This window comes from Clarias gariepinus, chromosome 11, assembly GCF_024256425.1.
Source record: "Clarias gariepinus isolate MV-2021 ecotype Netherlands chromosome 11, CGAR_prim_01v2, whole genome shotgun sequence".
Taxonomy (NCBI): Eukaryota; Metazoa; Chordata; class Actinopteri; order Siluriformes; family Clariidae; genus Clarias; species Clarias gariepinus.
In genome coordinates this window covers 7,032,604-7,054,260 of record NC_071110.1, presented here as the reverse complement: position 1 = coordinate 7,054,260, position 21,657 = coordinate 7,032,604, and the positions used below count along the sequence as shown (strand labels likewise).

The window sequence follows — 21,657 nt, the reverse complement described above, 5'->3', positions numbered from 1 at the left end:
ACAGAATGCATTATACAACGTTTCTGTAGTTTCCCAGTTTGTCGAGTCCGACCTGTTCAGCCATAGACGCACATTATTAAAAGTAGATTTATATTCAAAATAAAAGTGTAATGCATTGTAATAAGTGATTTTATCAATATGTCTAACACTTTTAACACGCTTTGTGTACGTGTTGAGTATACAGTACAGTACATATGATTCTGTGCTCTGATTGTTTTGCTGATACTGTATATTGGTGTGTTTGTGTAGAGAACTGATTGAAGAACTGCATCCGTTGATGAAGGAAGCTCTGGAAAAGAGGCCGGAGGTCAGTGACTATAAAATAACATTTGCATAAGATTTACAAGTGAGAAGAAATTAATTCCACTGTATGGTCCAAGTGCAGTAGTAAACGATTAGGTAGTACCTCTTGTTCGTCTGGTGTTTTTTAAGGCACTCCTGATATACAGTGTTTCAGTGTTAAAGAGCAAATGAACAGAATATAGCCATAATAAATTACAGTATCATCAACGGTGTTGGGAGACGTTACTTTTTAAAGTAATCAATTACATTACAAAATTACAGTCATTAAAAACTAATCAGTTACATTACAGCGCTACTTTCTGATAAAAGGAACTAGTTCGAGTATTTTCCCATTGCAGACAATGAAAACTCCTTTGTGATTCCTCATGCATGTTGTTTTAGTCAAGACCTTTATAATCATTCTAGCATCATCACTCAGCGAAGTTTGGCCCATAATCTGTTAACTACTAATACCCCTATCTTACCTACGCGGTTACGTGCGGTGTCTGTAATTACGGTTTATCATGATTTACCACCAGTTTTGGCGCTCTGATTAGGTTTTCATCAAACCGCATAGGTGAGATAGTGGTATAACAGCAGGAATAACAGAGGGAGGACGGGTTATCGGGGGCGGGGCTTGTAGAACGACTTTTACACACACACCAACAGATTGGGAATGAGCGCTATCTGGCTCACGGATTACATAATCCATTGTCGAAATGACGGATTACATTTTCGAAAATATGGATAAGGTCTGATCCAACCGCGTATACTTCTGTGATCTCGTGTGGTTATAATAGAGTTCAGCAATCCTGACGAAAAACGGGCGTAGCAAACATAATGTCTCTTGTGCACAAAGCATTTGTGTATCTCCTGAGTGTTGTGACATTCTGGCCCAGCTTATGTTTTCATAAATAATATAATGTAAGAAATCCATGACTAGTGAGTGATGGTTCTAAGCTCCTAAAAGAAGACTATGTGGTGTCAAAAAATGATTAAAGACAAACCTTATAATAATTTGCCAAAATGAGTGAAAGTCCAACAATGGTGTTTATCTCATTTTGCTATCAAATTGTTAGAATATAGCCAATCTATAGCAATCTCCCGCAGTGCATGGTGCTCTCATTAGGTTTTTAGTTCACGTAATGTTCTTTTGTCATAACTTTCTCTCCAATACATATAAACCTCATTGCACAATAATAAATCTCTGTTGTATGAAACCAGTATGATTTTAAATATATATATATATATATATATATATATATATATATATATATATATATATAATTATTTATTTGTAACGTATGCGGTTTACAACAAGCACTGATATTATTTTGTTATGCATTAGAATAAGAAGCGGAGAGAGCGAAGGGACCTGCTGAGGCTCCAGCTGCTCAGGATTTTTGAGCTCCTGGCCGATTCTGGGGTTATTAGTGACAGGTGAGGGGAACGTCTTCATATGAATATGTGATGAATTTCTATTCCCGGTGAGCAGGAGTGTTCCTAGCTGCGCTCATCTATGGTAGTTTTGTTTCGAGTTCACATTTGGTTGCTTTTTCCTTGTCATGTTTTTTTTTTCGTTGTCTCACGATGTTGCCTAATATGGGCATCTGTTTTGTCCCTCACGTAATTAATCTGGTTATTTCTGACCTGCTGTTTTAGTTCCTCCTCATAATGTTTTACCTTCTCTCATTAAGTCCACACCTTAATTTCCTGTCTTACCTGTTTCTTTGTGAGGTTCTTCCTGGTTTGGAGCCGAGGTGTTTTCATGATGACTCTCAAATTCTTCTTAATAAAACACCTGCTGATCCCCCCCTACCAAAAAAAACTATGAAATAACACTTTGGGCGTTCGGTGATTGTGTAGCAATGCCAAAACCAACAGTCAGATGTTATTTTAAGACATGAAGGTCAGCTGTTTTGGAACAGTTCCAGTTCTTGCAAGTGCAGTATTGTAAAGTGTATTTGCAAAACCAATCAAGATCGATAATGAAGACCTTCCCAGGAATTGGGAATGATTTCATATTTCAGATGCCTTTAGTATTGTTTTACAGTGAAGGGAAGAAATAGAAATCAGCATCGATGATGGAATTAGAAGGTTTTGTAGTGTATATTTGTTGCACATTAATGACTTTACTTTATAATTTTATACTGCAACAGACGAATGAACATCAGCAGCATGCATATGGCATAAACTAAGAAAAATTTAAATGATATTCTTAATTAATGAATCTAAAATATTTCTTATTTTATTTTTATTTGTTATTTCTTTTTATTTAGTTTAACTAAATGGACAAGCCAGAATATATACTGTAAATACAGGATGTCTCGTACATACGAACTTTTAAAGAAACAGACATGCATTCGTGTATGTTCAATCGCGAAAATTAAGTCAACGCACGATGTCTGCAAGCACAGGTTTTATTTTTATTTCTGTACATACACAAAACGTCCACACATTTCCGCATTAAATATGACATTGCATAAAGGCTTTCATCAATAGTTAATGCGGAACTCTGAGCTACTTTAAACATTTTAAAATATGTCCTATTTTTTTGTAATAGTCATTAGAATTTCTGCTTCCTTTCTCTCCGTCTCAGTACTAATGGAGCTCTGGAACGTGACACACTGGCCCTTGGCGCTCTCTTCCTGGAGTATGTGGATCTGACCAGGATGCTCTTAGAGGCCGAGAACGACAAAGACGTGGAGATCCTTAGAGACATCCGAGCTCACTTTAGCTCCATGGTGGCCAACCTCATACAGTGTGTCCCTGGTAAAGACCAAACTAATCCAGTTCCCTTGTTGTAGAGCACAGAGACACTTCTGAATGAGGACAATATGGCTGCTATGACATAAATTTGGTTTTAATTTGTTCCAAGTTGTTCCTATTAATATGACTAGTCTAGTTGTCGCTCCGCTGTCTGAGTGATAGCAGTTCCCAGTTTCTTTGTAAGACTCCCCCCACCCCAAAAAAAGTTAAAGAAGAAAAAAAATCAGTGATTGTAATGATGTCACACAGTCACAGAGACGACCATTCAGTGATCGGGTTACGTAATCTATACCAGATGTTCTGTTTGAATCACAATATCAGACATTGTTTAAATCAGACTAAAAAAGTCAGATTCCATAAGGAATGCTTTATGGGTTTATAGGTTAGATCCGAATGATGAGCTGAATCATTCTGACATCTTTCTCTCTTTTCAGTGCACCATCGACGCTTCCTGTTTCCCCAGCAGAGCTTACGACATCACCTCTTCATCCTCTTCAGCCAATGGGCCGGACCCTTCAGCATTATGTTCACTCCGCTGGACCGCTACAGTGACCGGAACCACCAGATCACTCGATATCAGTATTGTGCCCTCAAGGTAATGTGACACTAAGGTATATATATATATATATTAATAATAACATTAAATAATGCAATCTACTGTATATAATAATGAATATAATATTTAGGTTTTGACATGCTAAGATATTTGTCTATATAACCACCTTTAAAAGTATTTCTTGATATGACAAATCCCATAGTAATGCACCTATTTAAACCTTATTGTTTATTAAACAGGGATGTTTATGGCAGATGATCCACATAAACAGATAATGACATACTCTTGTCTCATCTTATCATACCACTCTTCTCTGGTATTGATGGTGTCAGGTCAATTAAGAGAATTAAAAAGATAATTCATCTATAAAAGTTTATTAGCTTTATTCAATTAACTAACTCCACCCATCCATCTAGGAACCTCTATAGTCCAAATATGGATCGTGAAGGCCAGTGGTGGTTACTGTACCATTGCACAAACCCGGACCCTTGAGGTGCAAGGCCACAGTGCTACCCACTGAGCCACCGTGCCGCCCAATTAATTAATTAGCAGAGATAATACAGTATGTTTTAATGCTGCACTCGCTTTTTTGATTGCACATAAATTTCAGACTTTTCCTTTCTTGAGTCACTGTCTAGATCTGAATATAGAGAAGAGCTTTAATTTAAAGCTAACACAAGCCAACTGTTTTACTGACACTAGTGATAGTGGTGTGTATTGAATATACACCAGAGGCGAGAAGCTTACTTTTACGCCATTTGGAAGACTTCCTCATCCAGAGCAAGTTACCTTTTAATTATCTCATTATACATCTAAGAGTTGACGAACAGCTTGATGGGTGCAGTTTTTGAACCTTCGACCTTCTGAACCATAGTCCAATGCCTTAACCACTGAGCGACCCCTGACCCCTAATGCAGTAGGGTTCTGTTTTACATTCTTACAATCATTTGATTGCACAGTTCCTCAATAAACATATGAGCACACATATAAATCGCTACTAGAGTGCATGCTTCGGTTCTCAAGCTCACAGTCCAGGGCTAGTCGGAATAACATGACTAAATGCTAAACATGTCCTCGTTCCCCTGTCTCTCTCAGGCCATGTCGTCTGTGCTTTGTTGCGGCCCTGTGTTTGACAACGTGGGTCTCTCTCCAGACGGCTACCTCTACAAGTGGCTGGATAACATCTTGGCCTGCCAGGATCTGCGGGTACACAGCATTCATCATTCCTCGCAGCACCATTCTCAAAACATTGCAATAATACCCATTTGATTGCCTCGTCCTGAGTCTGAATCTGTCAGTGTGTTTATATTATTGTCTGCTACGGAGTCTCACATATGCGGATGCCAGTTTATATACAGTAGGGCATGTAAGATCGTGGAAAGAAGCCGTGCATTTCATGGCAGCGTGCCTGTGGTATCTATTCAGGTTCCTGCATGTACATCTGTAGCACTGACTTGTAAAGAACCAGACTCTTTTATTTGGTTTAAGCTAGAATGATAAATGATTTCAAGTCTTGCACTGTCTAGGATGCATGTCAGTTGCACTGACAAACTGACACAAGAAAAAATATATATTAGGGTAAAACTGAGCCAAATTACAGACTGGAAATAGGTTCCAGGTTCCAGATCATAAGGATTGATTATAAGTTTCCTGTAGGTTCATCAGCTGGGTTGTGAGGTGGTGGTGCTCTTACTGGAACTCAACCCAGACCAGTCCAATCTCTTCAACTGGGCCATGGATCGCTGCTACACCAGCTCGTACCAACTGGCCTCTGGCTGCTTCAAAGCCATCGCCACTGTCTGTGGAAGCAGGTTGGTTTGGCATTGAAACCCATCGATTCTTTATTCGATAAATAAACACTTGCCATGCAAGAATGTGTGTCCTCCAATAAGATTTAATACAGCTGTAGATAATGAGTTGTATGTACAGGAAATGTACATTGCGTTTGAAATTATTGCATTATGCACACTTTACAGGCATTCACTGTTTTATAGCTAAGATAGTCTAAGAGGAGCTGTGTACTTGCTTTTACGATTTTATTCATGAACTGTAACAGGGACATTTACCACCTCATGGAAACCAGGTCTGATTTGCTTATTATGCAAAACTAAATTTGTGTGGGGTAGCAGCATTCAAAACAAGAACATGGCGATGAGGTAGTTCCCAAGACGTGCAGATCAAGATCCAGATGTGCAGATCCAGATCCAGATGTGCAGATCCAGATGTGCAGATCCAGATCCAGAATGTGCAGATCCAGATGTCTGCGTTCTACCATTACTTGCGAATAGAGTGTGCGCTCATCATAGTCATCTTCATAATTGTATGGCAAAGCATACACATTTAAACCCCTTTTTTTTTAGCTTTGTCCAACGAGCATTGCATTTCAGTACATCGGAGGACCGTCAGTGTAGATGGATTGAAATGCATTCCTAATCGTCATGGCTTGTTGCATACTTTTACACAAAGTACTTTATTTAGTGTAGTCTAAAAATACCACAGTTAATTTTAGACTCTGTGTGCACTCTTGGCATTACCAGGGTGTGTGTGTGTGTGTGTGTGTGTGTACATAATGAGTATGAACAGAACCGGGGACAATTCCAGCTCTAATGTGTAATGTGCATCATGTTGTTTACACACTGGCCTTCATTTTTGATTAATATTTGTTTTTGTTTTCCATGCAGAAATTACCCTTGTGACATTGTAACCTTACTGAACCTCATCCTCTTCAAAGCCTCAAACAACAGCCGAGAGATCTATGAGATTTCTATGCAGTTAATGCAGGTGATTACGGATCCGAAACAACCGAAAATATCAGCGGTTGTGAGATGCATCATGAATTAAAAAATGTATGACTCTGTGTATTCCATTGCACAAGCAGATTCTGGAGTCTAAGCTGTGTGTGTACTCTAAGAGGATAGTGGAGGAGAAGAGTAGCGGGATTCTGTACGGCACACACAGGCCTCTGCCGCCCCTCTACAGTCTCTCCGTGGCCCAGCTCTCTGCCCAGCTTTCCAGGATGTACCCGGAACTCACCCTGCCCCTCTTCTCAGGTGGGCGGTAGTGTACGTAGTGTAGTGCGTGCTGACGAGTTCCCGTTTCGTAAAATCCAAGTCACACTTGTAAACGCTCTCGTTTTGTCGGTCATGTTCAGAGGTCAGCCAGAGGTTTCCATCCACGCATACCAACGGGAGGCAGGTGATGCTGACCTACTTGCTGCCGTGGCTCAGGAACATCGAGCTGGTGGACGGCGGGGTGCTGCCAGTTACCTCCAGCCCCACCCACCCATTGGAGGAGAAGAGAAGGCGGGGTCCCTGCATAGCCCCACCCTCGTCACACCTCCCAGGTTCGGGTTGGGGCTCGGCACAAGCGACCTCGCTCGTCCTCAACAACCTCATGTTCATGACCGCCAAGGTAATCCATGTCACGTCATGTTATAATTAATTACACGGTTTCCTATTACTGTTTCCAAAAATTTGGGGGCTGATTATAGAGCGTTCAAGTCAAAACAGGACTTTCCATTTACTAAAAACGAAAAAGTTCACACTATTTTATAAATAAACCATTTGTATGTTCGGTGTTTTGATAATCATGTTAAGGATTAATCATAACATAAAATGCATTGCTTTTATCTGGATGTGTATGTGTGTGTGTGTGTGTGTGTGTGTGCGTCAGTATGGTGATGATGTACCCGGCCCGGAGATGGAGCAGGCCTGGACCGCCGTGGTCTCCAACGAGAAGTGGAGCAGTAACCTGCGTACGACCTTGCAGTTCCTCATCAGCCTGTGCGGCGTCAGCAGCGACACCCTTCTCCTACCGCATGTGAGTCTTGTGTAGTTTAACATTCTACAAATATCAGCGCTGCTTACATTATACCGCATGCTTAGCTCAGGCCTGGCTGGGAACCATGCACGTTTGGTCTGTATTTGTATAATGGCGAGAGTAGGCAGTTTAAGACCGGTCGGTCGCTATTGTTAAGGTTGAAGGGTGGAGTCACCTGGTCGTGTCTGTTGGAATGTTAAGCAGCATGTGAAAGCTCATGTTGGACAACATCTAATATTAGACCTGGCTATGCTGAAATGCTCACGGCGAACGAAAGAATGCCAAAAAACAATCATGGCACAAGCATGACTAAAGAGTTGATTAAGCCAATTCATTTCCTGTTCAAACCTGATTCTATTTTAATAGAGAGAAATTCTGAGACCGGAGTAATTAATTAGCAGACTCACACAGCCGTGATGTTCGGCAAGAATGAACCTTGGGAAAATGGTGGAGGCGGGGTGCGGTGACGCCCTGGGTTCGGGCTGCACCTCACCACACCTCTCCATTCTTATTCCTTATATATTATATTAAATTTTCCACCCGCTCCAATCGCCCTGACAATACACACAGTAGAACACTATGATGTCACGGTCATAAAGGTGCAGTCCACGTGCGTTTCCCTTAATCCGTCTCTTAATCACTGTTTCACTTAATCTCTGCTGGTTCGTCTTCAGATAAAGAAGGTGGTGATCTACTTGTGTCGGAACAACACCACCCAGACGATGGAAGAGCTGCTGTTTGAGCTGCAGCAGACTGACCCGGTCAACCCCATGGTGGTCCATTGTGACAATCCTCCGTTTTACCGCTTCTCGGCTACCAGCAAATTACCCACCGTCGCTTCAGGTATATACATGCGTGAATATGAATTTCAGCTGTCTTGAATCCTACATAAAGATCCATTTATAGTCAACTTGAAATCCATTCTACAGGTACGACGTCCAGCAGCAACACAGTTATCGGCCTCCAGGAAAACATCCCTGACAACATCGATGAGCCGAAGATGGCGAAAGAAACTGAGGACAGGTACAGTAGCGACACCTCATGCACGAATGGACGAAACTTCAAACATCTTCAGGAACGCGAGGACCATACCGCTCACTGGAAATACTTCAAACATTTCAATTACTGTAACGAGTGACAGATTCCTGACAGGCGGGTCTGTGTGTCGTGTGTGTGTGTGTTTGTCTGCCACAGGCTGAAAAGTATAATGAGGGCTCACATCCGCCTGGAGTCTCGTTACAGCAACAGCTCCGGAGGCTCGTACGATGAAGACAAGAGTGAGTGAACTTTAGTGAACCGCGCTACTGCGTGCACGGAGATTGACAGGCTCGAACGCAGCCCGGGGCCAGGTTTATACTTCTGGGTTCATGTATAGTTGAATATCTGCGGTGTGACGCGTGGAGGTGGAGTATGTGTATGGGGAAGAGGGGTGAAAAGGCCAGAAATGTGTCTTTAGTCAAAGTGCATTAAACAACTACAGTGTAAATCTTGCATCTCATGTTTGTTTAAAACACAATAAGATGATCACATTAATTTATACAGTACAGGCATGACATTCTGGTTTATTATGGTTCATAAATAAAAATGGTCATATTATTAATCTAATCTAATAGAATAGAATAGAATTACTGTATTTATACATCATGTGGATAGGACCTCTGCTAATCTTTTCCTGACGTGCAGATGAGCCCCTTCCACCGTATGCTGGTTGGCTGATGAATGTCCTCGAGACCAATCAGCCGCTCCCCTTGCCCATGCCGTCTAACGGAGGTTGCTGGGCCCCTCTGGTCGACTTCCTGCCCGAAACCGTGACCCTGCGTGGGCCGTTACACAGGTCAGATCTGCTGCTTGTTTACTGCAACTCAAGTATGTTTCTTTATAATTACTCGTCCAAGCACTGAAAGCACTGATGTTACTGTATGTGTCAAATGAGTCGTCTCAAATCAGCTGATTGGATAGTTAAATATAAAAGGGCTTGTGTTTTTTTTTTTTTATCAGGCAGATTAAAATAGATTAGTCAATTTTAAAGCAATGCACATTGACGTGTAGAGGTCAAAGGTAATAAAGGGACAATATTTTAATGTCTCGGCTTTGTCCCACCTGGCGGCTTTGATGGCCGTCAGGTGTTCAATAAAGGTCTTTTTCCAATGTGATCTTTCATCCCGATATGGAATCCAGGTCATGGCTGTCCTTGGGAGCCGGGTTGGGGGTTGGCGTGGGATCCTGACTCATCCTCATCCTTTATATCAGTTTATCCTAAATCATTTATTCCAAAAAAAGTTTGTCTACTCATTGGCACATCCATAACTCATTTTGAATTATCAAAATTTGGACACGTATTTTATGCGTGTCATTAATTATTCCATACATATTACACACCCAACATTCTATGTATTAGGGACCAGGCGATACGATATTATCGCGATACCTATGTGATGATTTGATTCATATTGCAGTTTTGTTCGTGTCATGACTTTATAATAATTTTTTTTTCCAGATTTTGAAAGAATTTCGCAAACAATTTACCCAAACCATGCAGGATTTTGTGCTTCCTGCCAATGAATAGTTTAGAGCACGCCACCTGTAGGATTATAGAGGAATGGCAATACTTTATATCCTCAAATGCAAACATATATAGAGTAAAAAATAATAATAATTTAAAAAAAAACAAAGATTTGGGAGATGAATTTCCATACAAAATAATCACAATACGTAACTGAATCTGTCCTCTGAAAAAAGTTTGGCAAGCAAGATAGGAACTTATGACGCTGTTGTTTTGCTCGTTTGTTGCTGTTCCGTATCATTGATCATTAACATTATCGTTAACGAATGCACATTATCTTGCATATTCATTGCACAGTTTTGCGTGATGTACTGTATCCTGTCTCTGTGTTGGTTCCTCAGGTGTAACATAGCCGTGATCTTTATGACGGAGCTGGTGGTGGATCACAGTGTGAAAGAGGACTGGAGTGTACACCTGCCCCTGCTGCTCCATGCCCTCTTTCTGGGTGAGATATGAGATCCACATCGTATACATACCTTTGCTTTTTCCTCCTTGTTATTTTTTTATGTGCAGAGGAGCAGAATGGGTTTCATAATAAACCTCGCATGTGTACAAAATTATTATTTTAAAGCTGTTAAAGTCTCATGGGTCATTATCGTTCTACCAAAATCTGTGGATATGGCTGGATATTTTTATATCGGCATGTTATTTTTTCATTTTAAATACGCACACACAAACTACATACACTTTTCACATGCCAGTCAACGTTTCCCAGACACGCTGTTAGTGTTAGACACGGCTAAGTATTGACCAGGTATTTAGATTTTTAGTAATTGCAGTCTTATTAATTGTGTTTGAGCCCATATGTTAATATAACTTTACACGTACTTTAGGGGCCTCGCACCTGCAGGGTCTACGGTAGGTCTCGCATCAGGTCTGTGTCCCTGGAACCTGTTCTCCCTGTGCTTGGTGGGTTTCTTCCACAGTCTGAAGACATGTAGATGAGGCTGAAGGCATTACCCAGTTGTGTGGTGTTCATGTGCCCTGAACTGGACAGGCTTTAGGGTGGGCTAGGGTGTACCCTGCCTAGTGCCCATAATCCCCTGGGATAGAGTCTATTGTGACCTGATACAGGATAAGCTCTATAGAGAGAGAAAAAGTGAGAGTGGAAGTGAAGGGCCAACCTAAAGCAAGTTCCAAAATTATTGGCACCTGTAATTAAAATTGGTAGATAGATAGATAGATAGATAGATAGATAGATAGATAGATCTTTATAGAAAACTTTACAGTTAAAAAAAAACAAATCTTAACCATATTTCAAGTCTGATTCTCAGATACCCATGATCTCTGAACACATTCATAAAATGTAATAATGCTTTTATTAGGCTTATATGTAACTTTTATTACGACTTGATGCATTCTTTTTCTGCATTAGTGTGTACCTTCTGGTTATCTGGTTATATCCCACATCATTAAATTGAACAGAAATCTCATTCCCTCGTTAAAGCCTTCTGTGTCTGAAATATATGCTACCAATTTATTTGCACGCATGAAAATATTAACTTTCGGCACCTATATTGTTTTTCCAACTCAGGAATGGACCACTGTAGACCAGAGGTGTTCGAGCACTGTAAACATCTCCTCCTACACTTGCTCCTCACACTCTCCTGCAGCAGGAGTTTCCCCCTGGTCTCCTCTACGCTGATGCACACCAAAGGTCTGAGCGCCCGACCCTACTACCAGACTGAGATCTACACAGGTATGCTAGGTTTATAGTGCATGCTACAGCACATGATGGCCTTGGGCTTCTTCTAAAGCATGGGATTAAGAGAAAGCAAGGGCAGTGCCAGGGCAAGCTTTGGGTGTACTTATTGCTTGTTGTTATAGTAGGTGCGGTTTGGTTTTGTTGATTTAGTGCTGTGTGTAAGATTGCATTATCACTGATGGAAAGTTGTAGTTTATGCACTGCCAAAAAACCTCTACAAAGCCCATGATCTCTACTCACTATCCACTTCATTAGGTCCATCTTGCTAATACTAGGTTGTGCCATTAGAACTGCCTTAATTCTTCATGGCTTAGATTCAGCAAAGTGCTGGCAAAATTCCTTAGAGATTCTGTTCCATATTGACGTGAGAGCGTCACACAGTTCCTGTAGATTTGCCAGCTGCACATCCATGATGCGAATCTCCTGTTCCACCACATCCCAAAGGACCTCAATCGGATCGAGATCTAGTGACTGTGGAGGCTTTTTGAGTTCAGTGACCTCATTGTTATGTTCATGACATCAAAAATCCATCCTGCCTTACTGTATGTGGTAAAGACTTGGGCTAGTGGTGCTGGTGTACTGTAATGGTTTGCAGAGGTTTGGATTTTCTAACCACATTTTTGGCCTCTTAGTACAAATTGTGCATGAGTTAAATCCCACAACCCACCTTAGAACTGTTGCTGAACATGTCCATCCCTTTATGACTATGGTCGGAGGTAGCTTAGTGGTTAAGGCATTGGACTACGGTTCGGAAGATCCCAGGTTCAAACCCCACAACCACCAAGTTGCCACTGTTGGGCCCTTGAGCAAGGCCCTTAACCCTCAACTGCTCAGATGTGTAATGAGATAAAAATGTAAGTCGCTCTGGATAAGAGCGTCTGCCAAATGCCCAAATGTAAATGTAAATGACTACAGGATAACACGCTTTAATCCGTGATAAAGGGCAGGGTGGACATATGCCTTCACGTGGCTTCCACCTATTTCTGACACTATCATCCAAATGTGGCAGCAGAAATCAAGACTCATCCAACCAGGCAACATTTTTCTAATCTTCTGTTGTCTGATTTTGGTGAGCCCAAACGAAATGCAGCCTCAGTTTCCTGTTCTTATCTAATAGGAGTGGTGCGTTGGGTATGCTGGTTGGAAAACCATCCCCACCTTGTGTCCTGAGTTTCCCCAAATAGGCCTGATTTAATTGCCGTCATTGATAAAATCTTCCCTCCATCTGATTTTTCCTGCCTCTTGCATGAGGATTCTTAATTGCTCATGCGACTTTTCAGTGCATAAGCCATTGTTCCTGATGAGCTCTGAACTTCGACCTTTAGTAAACTTCTGGCTTCTCTCACCCTTGTGCATTATATTTAGGACATCTTGTCAGTGACTTAACACGCTTTCCAGAGTAGCTTTATACAGTCCTGATGTTCTCATCGGTCTCAACAGATCGGTCTCAAACACGTACTTACCGGACGAAAAGGAATGCCAAGCCAAAAACAATCATGTGTATGCAGAGTCTTGATTAGACCCCTGATTAGCGCATTCCACAGTGCTGTTTTTATCTCCCTGCCCTAAAACAGTCATCTGCGAGCGCCTGGTATGGGTGAGACGAGGTCTTGAATTTGTCGCTCAGTTGAGCGTGTCTAGTCTGAGCCCAACTGACACCGATCATACATTATTCAGTGTACGCTGTCAAAACACTGTGCCTGAGATTAATACCCATGTCGTTGCCTCGCCTCTGCTGCCGAGTCGCTTTGCCTCCGGTTGCGTCTCATCATGTTAAAATAACCAGCCGGTTCAGGGACATTGCATCATCTGCTGAGATTAATTTTGAAGTCAATCCGCTACATAAACAGACTTTAATAAAAAGACACACACACTACATGCACTACATACTGCGTATTTGTGCCAGTACTCTGTCCGTCTGAGGTTAAATGTCTGACTTCAGTTCAGATCAAGGTCAGACTTGTTTTTCCAGGACCTCCTGCTCATGTTGTTTCCTCAGGTGGTGTGGACTTTCTCCGTGATGCCCAGGCGTCCCCGGTGCCGGACTCTGGATTAAGCTCCTCGTCAACGTCCTCGAGTCTGAGTCTGGGAAGCAGCAGCAGCAACCTTCCGCACTTCTCCACCGAAGAGTCAGAAACCCTGGAGAGCAGCACCGACACTGACGAGAAGAGCAGCAAGCTTGTGGAGTTCCTCAGCACACGGTAAACACCTACCATCCGCTAACGAATGTGTTACCTTGCATTGTTTTTGTTTTTACCGACACCTAGTGGTGATCTGATATTACTACAGCTGTTTAGAAGAAAACGTATTAGCTGAGAAAGAATAAATATAAGGTCTTATATGGAAAATACAAGAGTATATAAACAATATGGATTATATGGTCAAAAGCATGTACATACGTGACTTTCAGAATATTTTTTAATTAATATGGTTTTGCGCTTCCTGTTATTTTTAGTCCGTTCGGGCCGTTGTGGTATCACGAAGACATCAGCCCTAAAAGCCAGCACTCGAAAAGCACCGAGCAGCTCACTAACTTCCTGCATCACGTCGTTTCTGTCTTCAAAGACTCCAAATCAGGCAAGTCGCTCAAGCGCTGTCGATAAAAATGATTAACGTTTCAAATCTGTTTCATGCATTTGGAATAAAAGCAGTCCTTGATGGAAAGTGTGTGTGTTTGCATCCAGGTGCATGTTTGGAGCAGCAGCTGAGTGACGTAGCCCTGCAGACAGCTCTGTGCAGCTCGTCCAGACATTACGCCGGTCGCTCCTTCCAGCTGTTCCGCGCTCTCCGGCAGCCGCTCTCGGCTCTGGCCGTGTCCGACCTGCTCTCTCGCCTCGTCGAGGTGGTGGGCGAACACGGCGAAGAGGTGCAGGTGAGGGCTCAAACATCTGGTCAGATTAACTACTTCCTCAAAAATGTTAAGAGTAAAGCTGATTCATGCTTATCGTCTCCCCAGGGTTATGTCATGGAGCTTCTCCTGACTCTTGAGTCTGTAGTGGACATCCTCGCCGAGTGCCTGAAGAACAACGATTTAATGACGGTTCTTACAAGGTAACAAAAACAGACTCTTTAGTTGAAGCTTCATGTCAAATCAAACTTAAATCCTTGTGTAAATATCTCATGCAAATATATTCCCCCAGGGCTCCTTCTCCTGACCTTCCACATGATGGGAAGCTCACAATGAACAGGAAGAGCACCAGTCAGTTGGATCTGGTCCCCGGCTCAGGAACGGCGTCCGAGCGAATCCGTCATCAGCGAAGCTACTCGGTGCCGAAGCGCTTCGGTGAGGTAGAGCGTTCCTCTGAGGTTCCTCGCAGCGCGACCCTAGACCGCCTCCACGCCAACGCCACTCGACGCCAGAGCAACCTTGGCAAGCTGCGCTCGCGCTCCTCCACCTGCTGCAGCGACGACGTACTCTCCACCAACCCCTTGAACGCCAACCATCCGCGCAACCTCCTCGCCACCATCTTCTGGGCGGCCGTGTCCCTCATGGAGTCCGATTTCGAGTTCGAGTACCAGATGGCGTTGCGGTTGCTGGGTAAGTTGCTCGGCCACGTCCCTCTGGACAAGGAAGAGTACCGTGAGAAGCTGGAGAAAATTCAGAGCCAGCTGAGGTGGATTGGCTTCTCTGGGCTTCAGCAGCATCTGCTTAAGGGCTTCACCTCGGCTTCCACCACTGAGCTCACGCTACAGCTTTTCTCCCAGCTCACGCCCATCTCCCGTCTCCCGGTGGTGGACACGTCCCAGTCCATAGGTATGCTGTTAGCCTAGTGTTATTAGAAACTCACTTAGTTCGTGCTATGTCATTTTTTTTGGTTTATTTTTTTTTATTTAATACTCAGAAATAAAAATGAGAAACAAGATGTAATGTATATTAGCAAGAATGTAGATTTCATTCTAAAGTAAGAGTGTTAACGTTTAAAGTCTTATAATGTAGCTTAATTCTAGCAGTATTTCTAATAATCTGGTTAACTATTAAGTGCTAATTGTGATCATCATGCTTTTACTGTCTTCAGTTATTAAAATGAATGCAGAATTAATCACATAGGGTTTCAGTAATATGTCTTTAATATATTGGTATTAGAACTAATACAGTACATCCTTCAATATGTAGCACTGGTAGTAACGCCATTTAATTTCTATAGCAATAATAATAAAGTTTTTTTTCCATCATTCTATTATTAGAATTGAATGTAACATTCAAGACATACTAGTAGTAATGTAACCAGAGTTGCATCTTCCAATGTTATAATACATTTCCCATAAACACATGAGCACTTGCTTACTACAAACATGTTTATGTAGTTGGAGTAATTTATATGGTTCACAGATTATTAAAGAATCAAAGAATCTATTAATATATATATATATATTTAAAAAAGAGATGTTGGAAGACGGACATGTAAATGCACGGTACGCGATGTTCTTGTAGGTTATTTCTAACCTGCCCAGAGCCCTGTTCTGACACGTTTTGAACCGCTCTGCCCGAACCCGTGATGTTTCCTAATGAGCTAAATCGAAACCGTCGGCAGGTGTGAACTTAGGCTACGCAAACGAACATCATCATGTTTTATTTGAATATTACATTCTTGGGAAGTTATTACAATTTCGAAAGGTGAAGATTTCCATTTTCCCGTAAACGTAATAATAGCTATTACAAAGAAAACCCCAAAAGAGCTATTACTGTACATTTGCAGAAGATTATGCATTGCATTTGCAATCGGGCATCCGCGCTTAAATTTTTGGAGGGAAATTATGAGGTGTGCAGAAGTATTTTTGTGTTTATTATGCTTGTGGGTGGCGGCACAGTGGTTAGCAATGTCGCCTTGCACCTCGAGGGTCCGGGTTTGATTTCCGGCTATGTTCTCTCCCTGATTGGTGGGTTTCCTCCGTGTACCCTGGTTTCCTCCCACAGTCCAGAGACATGTAAATGATCAGACTGATTGGTGTTCTCGGATTGCCCGTAGTGTGTGAATGAGTGTGTGTATATGTGAGACCCGCGATGGATTGGCACCCTGTCCAGGGTGTACCGCACCTCGTGCCCTAAGCCTCCTAAAGTGGTAAAGATGAGTAAGTGAGAGATGTTTGTGTGTTGTTAATACGCCTGCGGGTGTTACATGCCAGGACACAACCGTTAATCAGGTGTAATGAGTGGAAATGAGTGTGTGGTGTGTGCCCTGCGATTAACTTGCTCTCCACTCAGGGTGTACCCCGGCTTGTGCCCAAAGTTTCCTGGGATTTGGCTCCGCACCCTATATAGGATAAGCAGTATAGGAGATGAACGAGTAATGGTCAGCACTGTCACAGTGCCTCTAAGGTTTGGGGTTTAAATCTCACCTCTTATGCTTTATTGTCCTTATGCTTGGTGGGTTTCCTGTAGGTACTCTGGTTTCCTCCCACAGACCAATGACATGCTCTGTAGGCTGGGTGGTATTTCCAGACCGAGTATGTGGTTGTGTGTGTGGACCTGTAGGTTGGCAGAAGGTTGCAGAAGAAAGTTCCCATTACAGAAATGAATGTGTCAATGAAGGTCATAGGTCATCCCAGCCAACCACAGCTCAGGAATACTGTAGCAGTTATACCATAGCATTAATCAGTCGAGGTCAATATAACATCGGTGGTATATTGTCAAGCAGTTTCATCATAAATACTGTGTTAATTGATCTATATTGTACTGTATGATGTCCCTGATAAGTCTTCTTGCTGTTTCTAGGTTTCCCATTGAACATCCTCTGTCTCCTACCTCACCTGGTCCAGCATTTCGATTGTCCCACTCAGTTCTGTAAGGACGTAGCTGAGAGGATAGCTCAGGTCTGCTTATCTGAATACAAACACCAGTGCGTCCAACGGTTTTATTTTTTTTTCCCCCCTCTAATCATTACCTGTGTCAATTTTCAGGTCTGCCTTGACGAGAAGAACTCCAAGCTGTCCAACCTGGCCCATGTGATGACCCTGTATAAAACACACTCGTACACACGTGACTGCCTTTCCTGGGTCAACGTGGTGTGTCGCTACCTCCATGAAGCCTTCAGTGAAAACACACTCTGCATGGTGACCTACATGGCTGAGGTAGCGTAAACATGCACTTTGGAAGGATATATACACGTTCTGTTCTATCAGCACACTCGGGCCAGCCTTCGCTCCCCATGTACATCAGAAGATCAAAGAATACTTTGCATTTGAGGGATGTTCCTGGTCCACTGCAGACCAGGAACATTCCACAAAATCTGCAGGTTTGGAGCTGCTCTGACCTAGGCTTCTAACTACAAATCACAATTTGGCGCTTGTCACAGGCTTGTGATGGCTGGACAACTGGGTCAGAACAACTCCAAAACTGCAGCTCGTGTGGGATGTTTCCAGGCTGAAGCATCAGGACAGATCAAAAGTGCTCCAAGGAAGGAAAACCGGTGAACTGGTGACAGAGTGATGGGTGTGGCCAGGGCTCACTGATACACATGTTGAGTAAAGGCAGGCCCGTGTAGTCCAATCCAACAGAGCCGCTAGTGTAGACTGGATCCAATAAAAAGGGGACCTAGTCAATGTTAGGTGGAAAGTCATAATTTAATGGATATGACAAAAAACATATAATCTGTGCATATGGATAATATAATACATTATTTTCGTACAGTATCTGTATAAAACCATATAGAAAGATCCTGTACTACTAGTTAGCTCTGTAATGTACTGTAATGCCGCCGTGTCATAATGTGTTGGCAGTTGTTGGAGAAAGGCCTTCCCAGCATGCAACAGAGTCTCCTGCAGATTATCTACAGTCTGCTCACACACATGGAGCTCAGTGGCATCCAAGCCAAGAACTTTAACACCGATGTGCTCAACACCATCGAGCAGTTTGTTCAGGTTGTATGAGATCTTCTCAATTAATCTTTCTCTCTTAGTCTTTGCAATGCATGTACATTTTGCAAAGTATGTTTCTGCAAAAGATGCGAAACGTGTTACAAAGCAATAGAGAACATTTTGTGCAAAGTTGATAGAACACAAATGGCAAAATATGAGGTCACTTTTTGTGACTTTTGATTATACAGAACACAGTTATGAGAGTAAAATCTATTTTTTTTTCTCTATATAATCCCCTGCTACACTAATGCGCTTTCGTTTTACTCGCGTTTGGATACCAACAAGGTAGAACGTTTCCGTGATCAGCCTGCCTGATTCATGTCTGAAAAGGTAGACTCCCAGGAAATCCTTTAATAACCCAAACATGTGGAAATGGTTTGAAGTGAGGTCAGGACTGTACAGGGGATGTGGGAATAACACCCAGACGAGTTCTTGGGAAGTTCAAGCAGTGCGGTGTGCAGTATGAAGTTCTGCATTACTGACCAAACTTGGCAGTTTTTTTCTTTTAATTTCTTTGTTTTTTTCCTGGAGAGTGTTCCACCTTGACTCTGAGCCACCTTGGCTGGGATTTTCAGCATTTAAATGTTTTACCGCAGCTAAGAGTCTCATCACCCTACTTTGCTTGGGTCGATTGTTTTTTCAGATGTAGTTATGCGAACCTCAGTAACGCTTTCATGTTGTTTTTTAACAGAAGAGTCTTTCTCCTAGCAACCCTTCCAAACAAACTGTACTTCTTCAGTCATCTTCTAATTGTGCTTTTATAGACCTTAACATTTGACAGGCTCAGTGAGTCCGGTAGGGTCTCTTGGTTTTTTTTTCTTTTTTATTCCTCTGAGCATTGCACGGTCTGACCTTGGGGTGAATGTGCTGGGACGTCCACTCCTGGGAAACTTGAACTGTCTTGAACGCTTTTTACGTGTGAATAATCGTTCTTAGTGTAGGATATGGAACTTCAAATGGTCTAAAAGAGGTTTTATAACCCTTTCAAGATTGCTGTGCCGCAACAGTTGCTTCTTAAGACCAGGTGTGTTTTAAACATATGTATCATTAACCAAGCTAATCGACAGATTTCGTTGCAAAATGCAATAAAAGCCATTTTTATATATATATATTTTTTTCCCAATTTTCTCTCCAATATTAGTCGTAGCCAATTCCTCCCCGTCACTAGGGGGCTCCCACATTAAGGCTACTACTACCACTCAGTCGGGAGGGCGAAGACTATCACGTGTTTCCTCCGAACCGCGTGACGTCAGCCGACCGCATCTTTTCGAACTGCTTGCTCTCGCACCGTTAGGGGCGGAGTAACACACTCGGAGGAAAGCGCTAGCCGCTCCTTCCGCGTGCACGAGCTCACAGACGCTCCTGATTAATGTGGGAGCGCGAGTACCTCTCATCCCTCCCCCCTGAGAGAGCTCGGCCAATCAGCTCTCTCTAGACCTCCGGCTGTGAGAGGTTACAGCATCAGTTCGAACCAGCGCTCCCCGGATCATAGGGCGAGCACTTTACCACTGCGCCACTCGGAGGCCACTGGGACTTTCATTCATTCTGACAAGACAAATTCCTCTGGCACTCAAAGTTGCCTCTGATAAAGAGTTATATTTGAAATGTTTAAATGTTGTACAATACATCATCGTCCTCTTTATCTAGCAGATTACAGGCCTGTAAATGACTTGAGTGTAAATAAGGGAACTGCAGTGTCCATGACAGGCTGTAAACATCCTTTTCCTTAGGTTAAATGTCTTTAATATATTCAGTGCAGCCGTTATGTTGTTCAGTTGGTAGTTTTGCTTCACTGGTTACATAACAGAAAGAAGTACAGTAATGTGATTCGCTCTTTTGGGTATGCATCGTTATTGTTGTTTATGTGGTCGCCAAAAAACGTAATGCTTCTAACAAAAAAAAAAAAAACTTGGCATGTTATATTTGATGGACCAGGGTTCAGTACCGGTTGTGGGTTCAAAAGAAAACAACAAGAGGAAATGTCGGACAAATCCGTAGAGTAACATAAGTGTGAGTGAAAGTGAGGGTGCTAAAATAAGTTCACTTATTTCCTCTTTAAAAGAAACGTATTAGCCAGGATATGATGGGCTTCACTGCAAAATGAGATAAAGACTATTTTTTTTTAACTTTCTTTTGAAAATCAAGCAAATGTGTGAGAAACATTGTATGAATCGAAATGATCAGATTGTCATTGATGAGCAAGTTGATGGCGACGGTGGAGGAAACCTTGAGAGGAACCAGACTCATCAGGAGTCATGAAGGTTCAAAAATCAGTTATCTCATTGAATCTTAATGTTGCTGATTCCTTTCCCAGAATGCATTGCTAATCTCTTCCTATCTCGCAGGCTTTTCCTTGCCTTTTGGGCAGTAAATTCAGAGACACACCCAGCAACTCTCTGTAAACACTCTGCCCTCTTGGCTAGCCTCCACATAACTGAGGCCTACAACCACACACGCACACACACACACACACGCACACACACACACACACGCACACACACACACGCACACACACAGAAGGAGATCCAGGTGCTTGTAAAAGGGCTCTCTGGTTGCTACTTAAATGATCCTGTTTTATTTGATTTGATTTTGTGTGTGTGTGTGTGTGTGTAAAACTTCTGTAATCTGTTTGCATACCTACACGTGTTCTGTGCATGTTTTGTTTACGTGTGTGTGTGTGTGTGTGTGCATTCCAGACAGCACACTGGAAGGAAGCTTTGAACATTCTGAAGCTAGTCGTGTCTCGTTCTGCCAGTCTGGTCCTTCCCTCGTCTCCGTCCAGCAGCAGCGTCTCGCATGTGGACGTAAGTCGCGTGTGGGACGCGACGTCCAAAGCACTGCCCGGGAAGACACTCGATTTCCACTTTGACATCTCAGAGGTGAGTCTCTCTCTCTCTCTCTCTCTCTCTCTCTCTCTCTCTTATTTCTTCCCTCTGATTTCATTGTCTTATTCCTTTTGCTGTGCCACTTTTTCGTGCACGTTCTGAAAACTCTTTGTGGGCTGTTTCCTCTGAGAAACCAGACCACCCAGTCCTGGCGTACTTCTCCAGTGTTACCATGTTTTCCAAGGCGGGGTCTTGTTTCCATTCCTCTGGCAGTTAGTTTCGC

At 42.5% G+C, this 21,657-nt stretch overlaps 1 protein-coding gene across 7 annotated transcripts in view; it reads left to right on the top strand.

Moving 5' to 3' along the window:
* The window catches only part of frya (furry homolog a (Drosophila)), a 92,370-nt gene that overhangs the window by 55,653 nt on the left and 15,060 nt on the right, over positions 1 to 21,657 (top strand). For all 7 annotated transcript variants that reach the window (XR_008361375.1, XM_053508033.1, XM_053508029.1 and 4 more), the window contains exons 24-48: positions 250 to 307; positions 1,631 to 1,722; positions 2,882 to 3,054; positions 3,486 to 3,646; positions 4,703 to 4,813; positions 5,264 to 5,418; positions 6,289 to 6,388; positions 6,486 to 6,657; positions 6,759 to 7,018; positions 7,280 to 7,426; positions 8,101 to 8,269; positions 8,356 to 8,449; positions 8,621 to 8,703; positions 9,110 to 9,260; positions 10,331 to 10,434; positions 11,524 to 11,688; positions 13,694 to 13,895; positions 14,150 to 14,271; positions 14,379 to 14,566; positions 14,651 to 14,745; positions 14,835 to 15,448; positions 17,408 to 17,505; positions 17,593 to 17,763; positions 18,412 to 18,552; positions 21,246 to 21,428. Coding sequence is in view for 6 of the 7 variants with exons in the window: in XM_053508033.1 (XP_053364008.1) it covers positions 250 to 307; positions 1,631 to 1,722; positions 2,882 to 3,054; positions 3,486 to 3,646; positions 4,703 to 4,813; positions 5,264 to 5,418; positions 6,289 to 6,388; positions 6,486 to 6,657; positions 6,759 to 7,018; positions 7,280 to 7,426; positions 8,101 to 8,269; positions 8,356 to 8,449; positions 8,621 to 8,703; positions 9,110 to 9,260; positions 10,331 to 10,434; positions 11,524 to 11,688; positions 13,694 to 13,895; positions 14,150 to 14,271; positions 14,379 to 14,566; positions 14,651 to 14,745; positions 14,835 to 15,448; positions 17,408 to 17,505; positions 17,593 to 17,763; positions 18,412 to 18,552; positions 21,246 to 21,428 (4,009 nt within the window). In the remaining variant the exon portion in view is untranslated. The remainder of the gene's footprint in view (positions 1 to 249; positions 308 to 1,630; positions 1,723 to 2,881; positions 3,055 to 3,485; positions 3,647 to 4,702; positions 4,814 to 5,263; positions 5,419 to 6,288; positions 6,389 to 6,485; positions 6,658 to 6,758; positions 7,019 to 7,279; positions 7,427 to 8,100; positions 8,270 to 8,355; positions 8,450 to 8,620; positions 8,704 to 9,109; positions 9,261 to 10,330; positions 10,435 to 11,523; positions 11,689 to 13,693; positions 13,896 to 14,149; positions 14,272 to 14,378; positions 14,567 to 14,650; positions 14,746 to 14,834; positions 15,449 to 17,407; positions 17,506 to 17,592; positions 17,764 to 18,411; positions 18,553 to 21,245; positions 21,429 to 21,657) is intronic.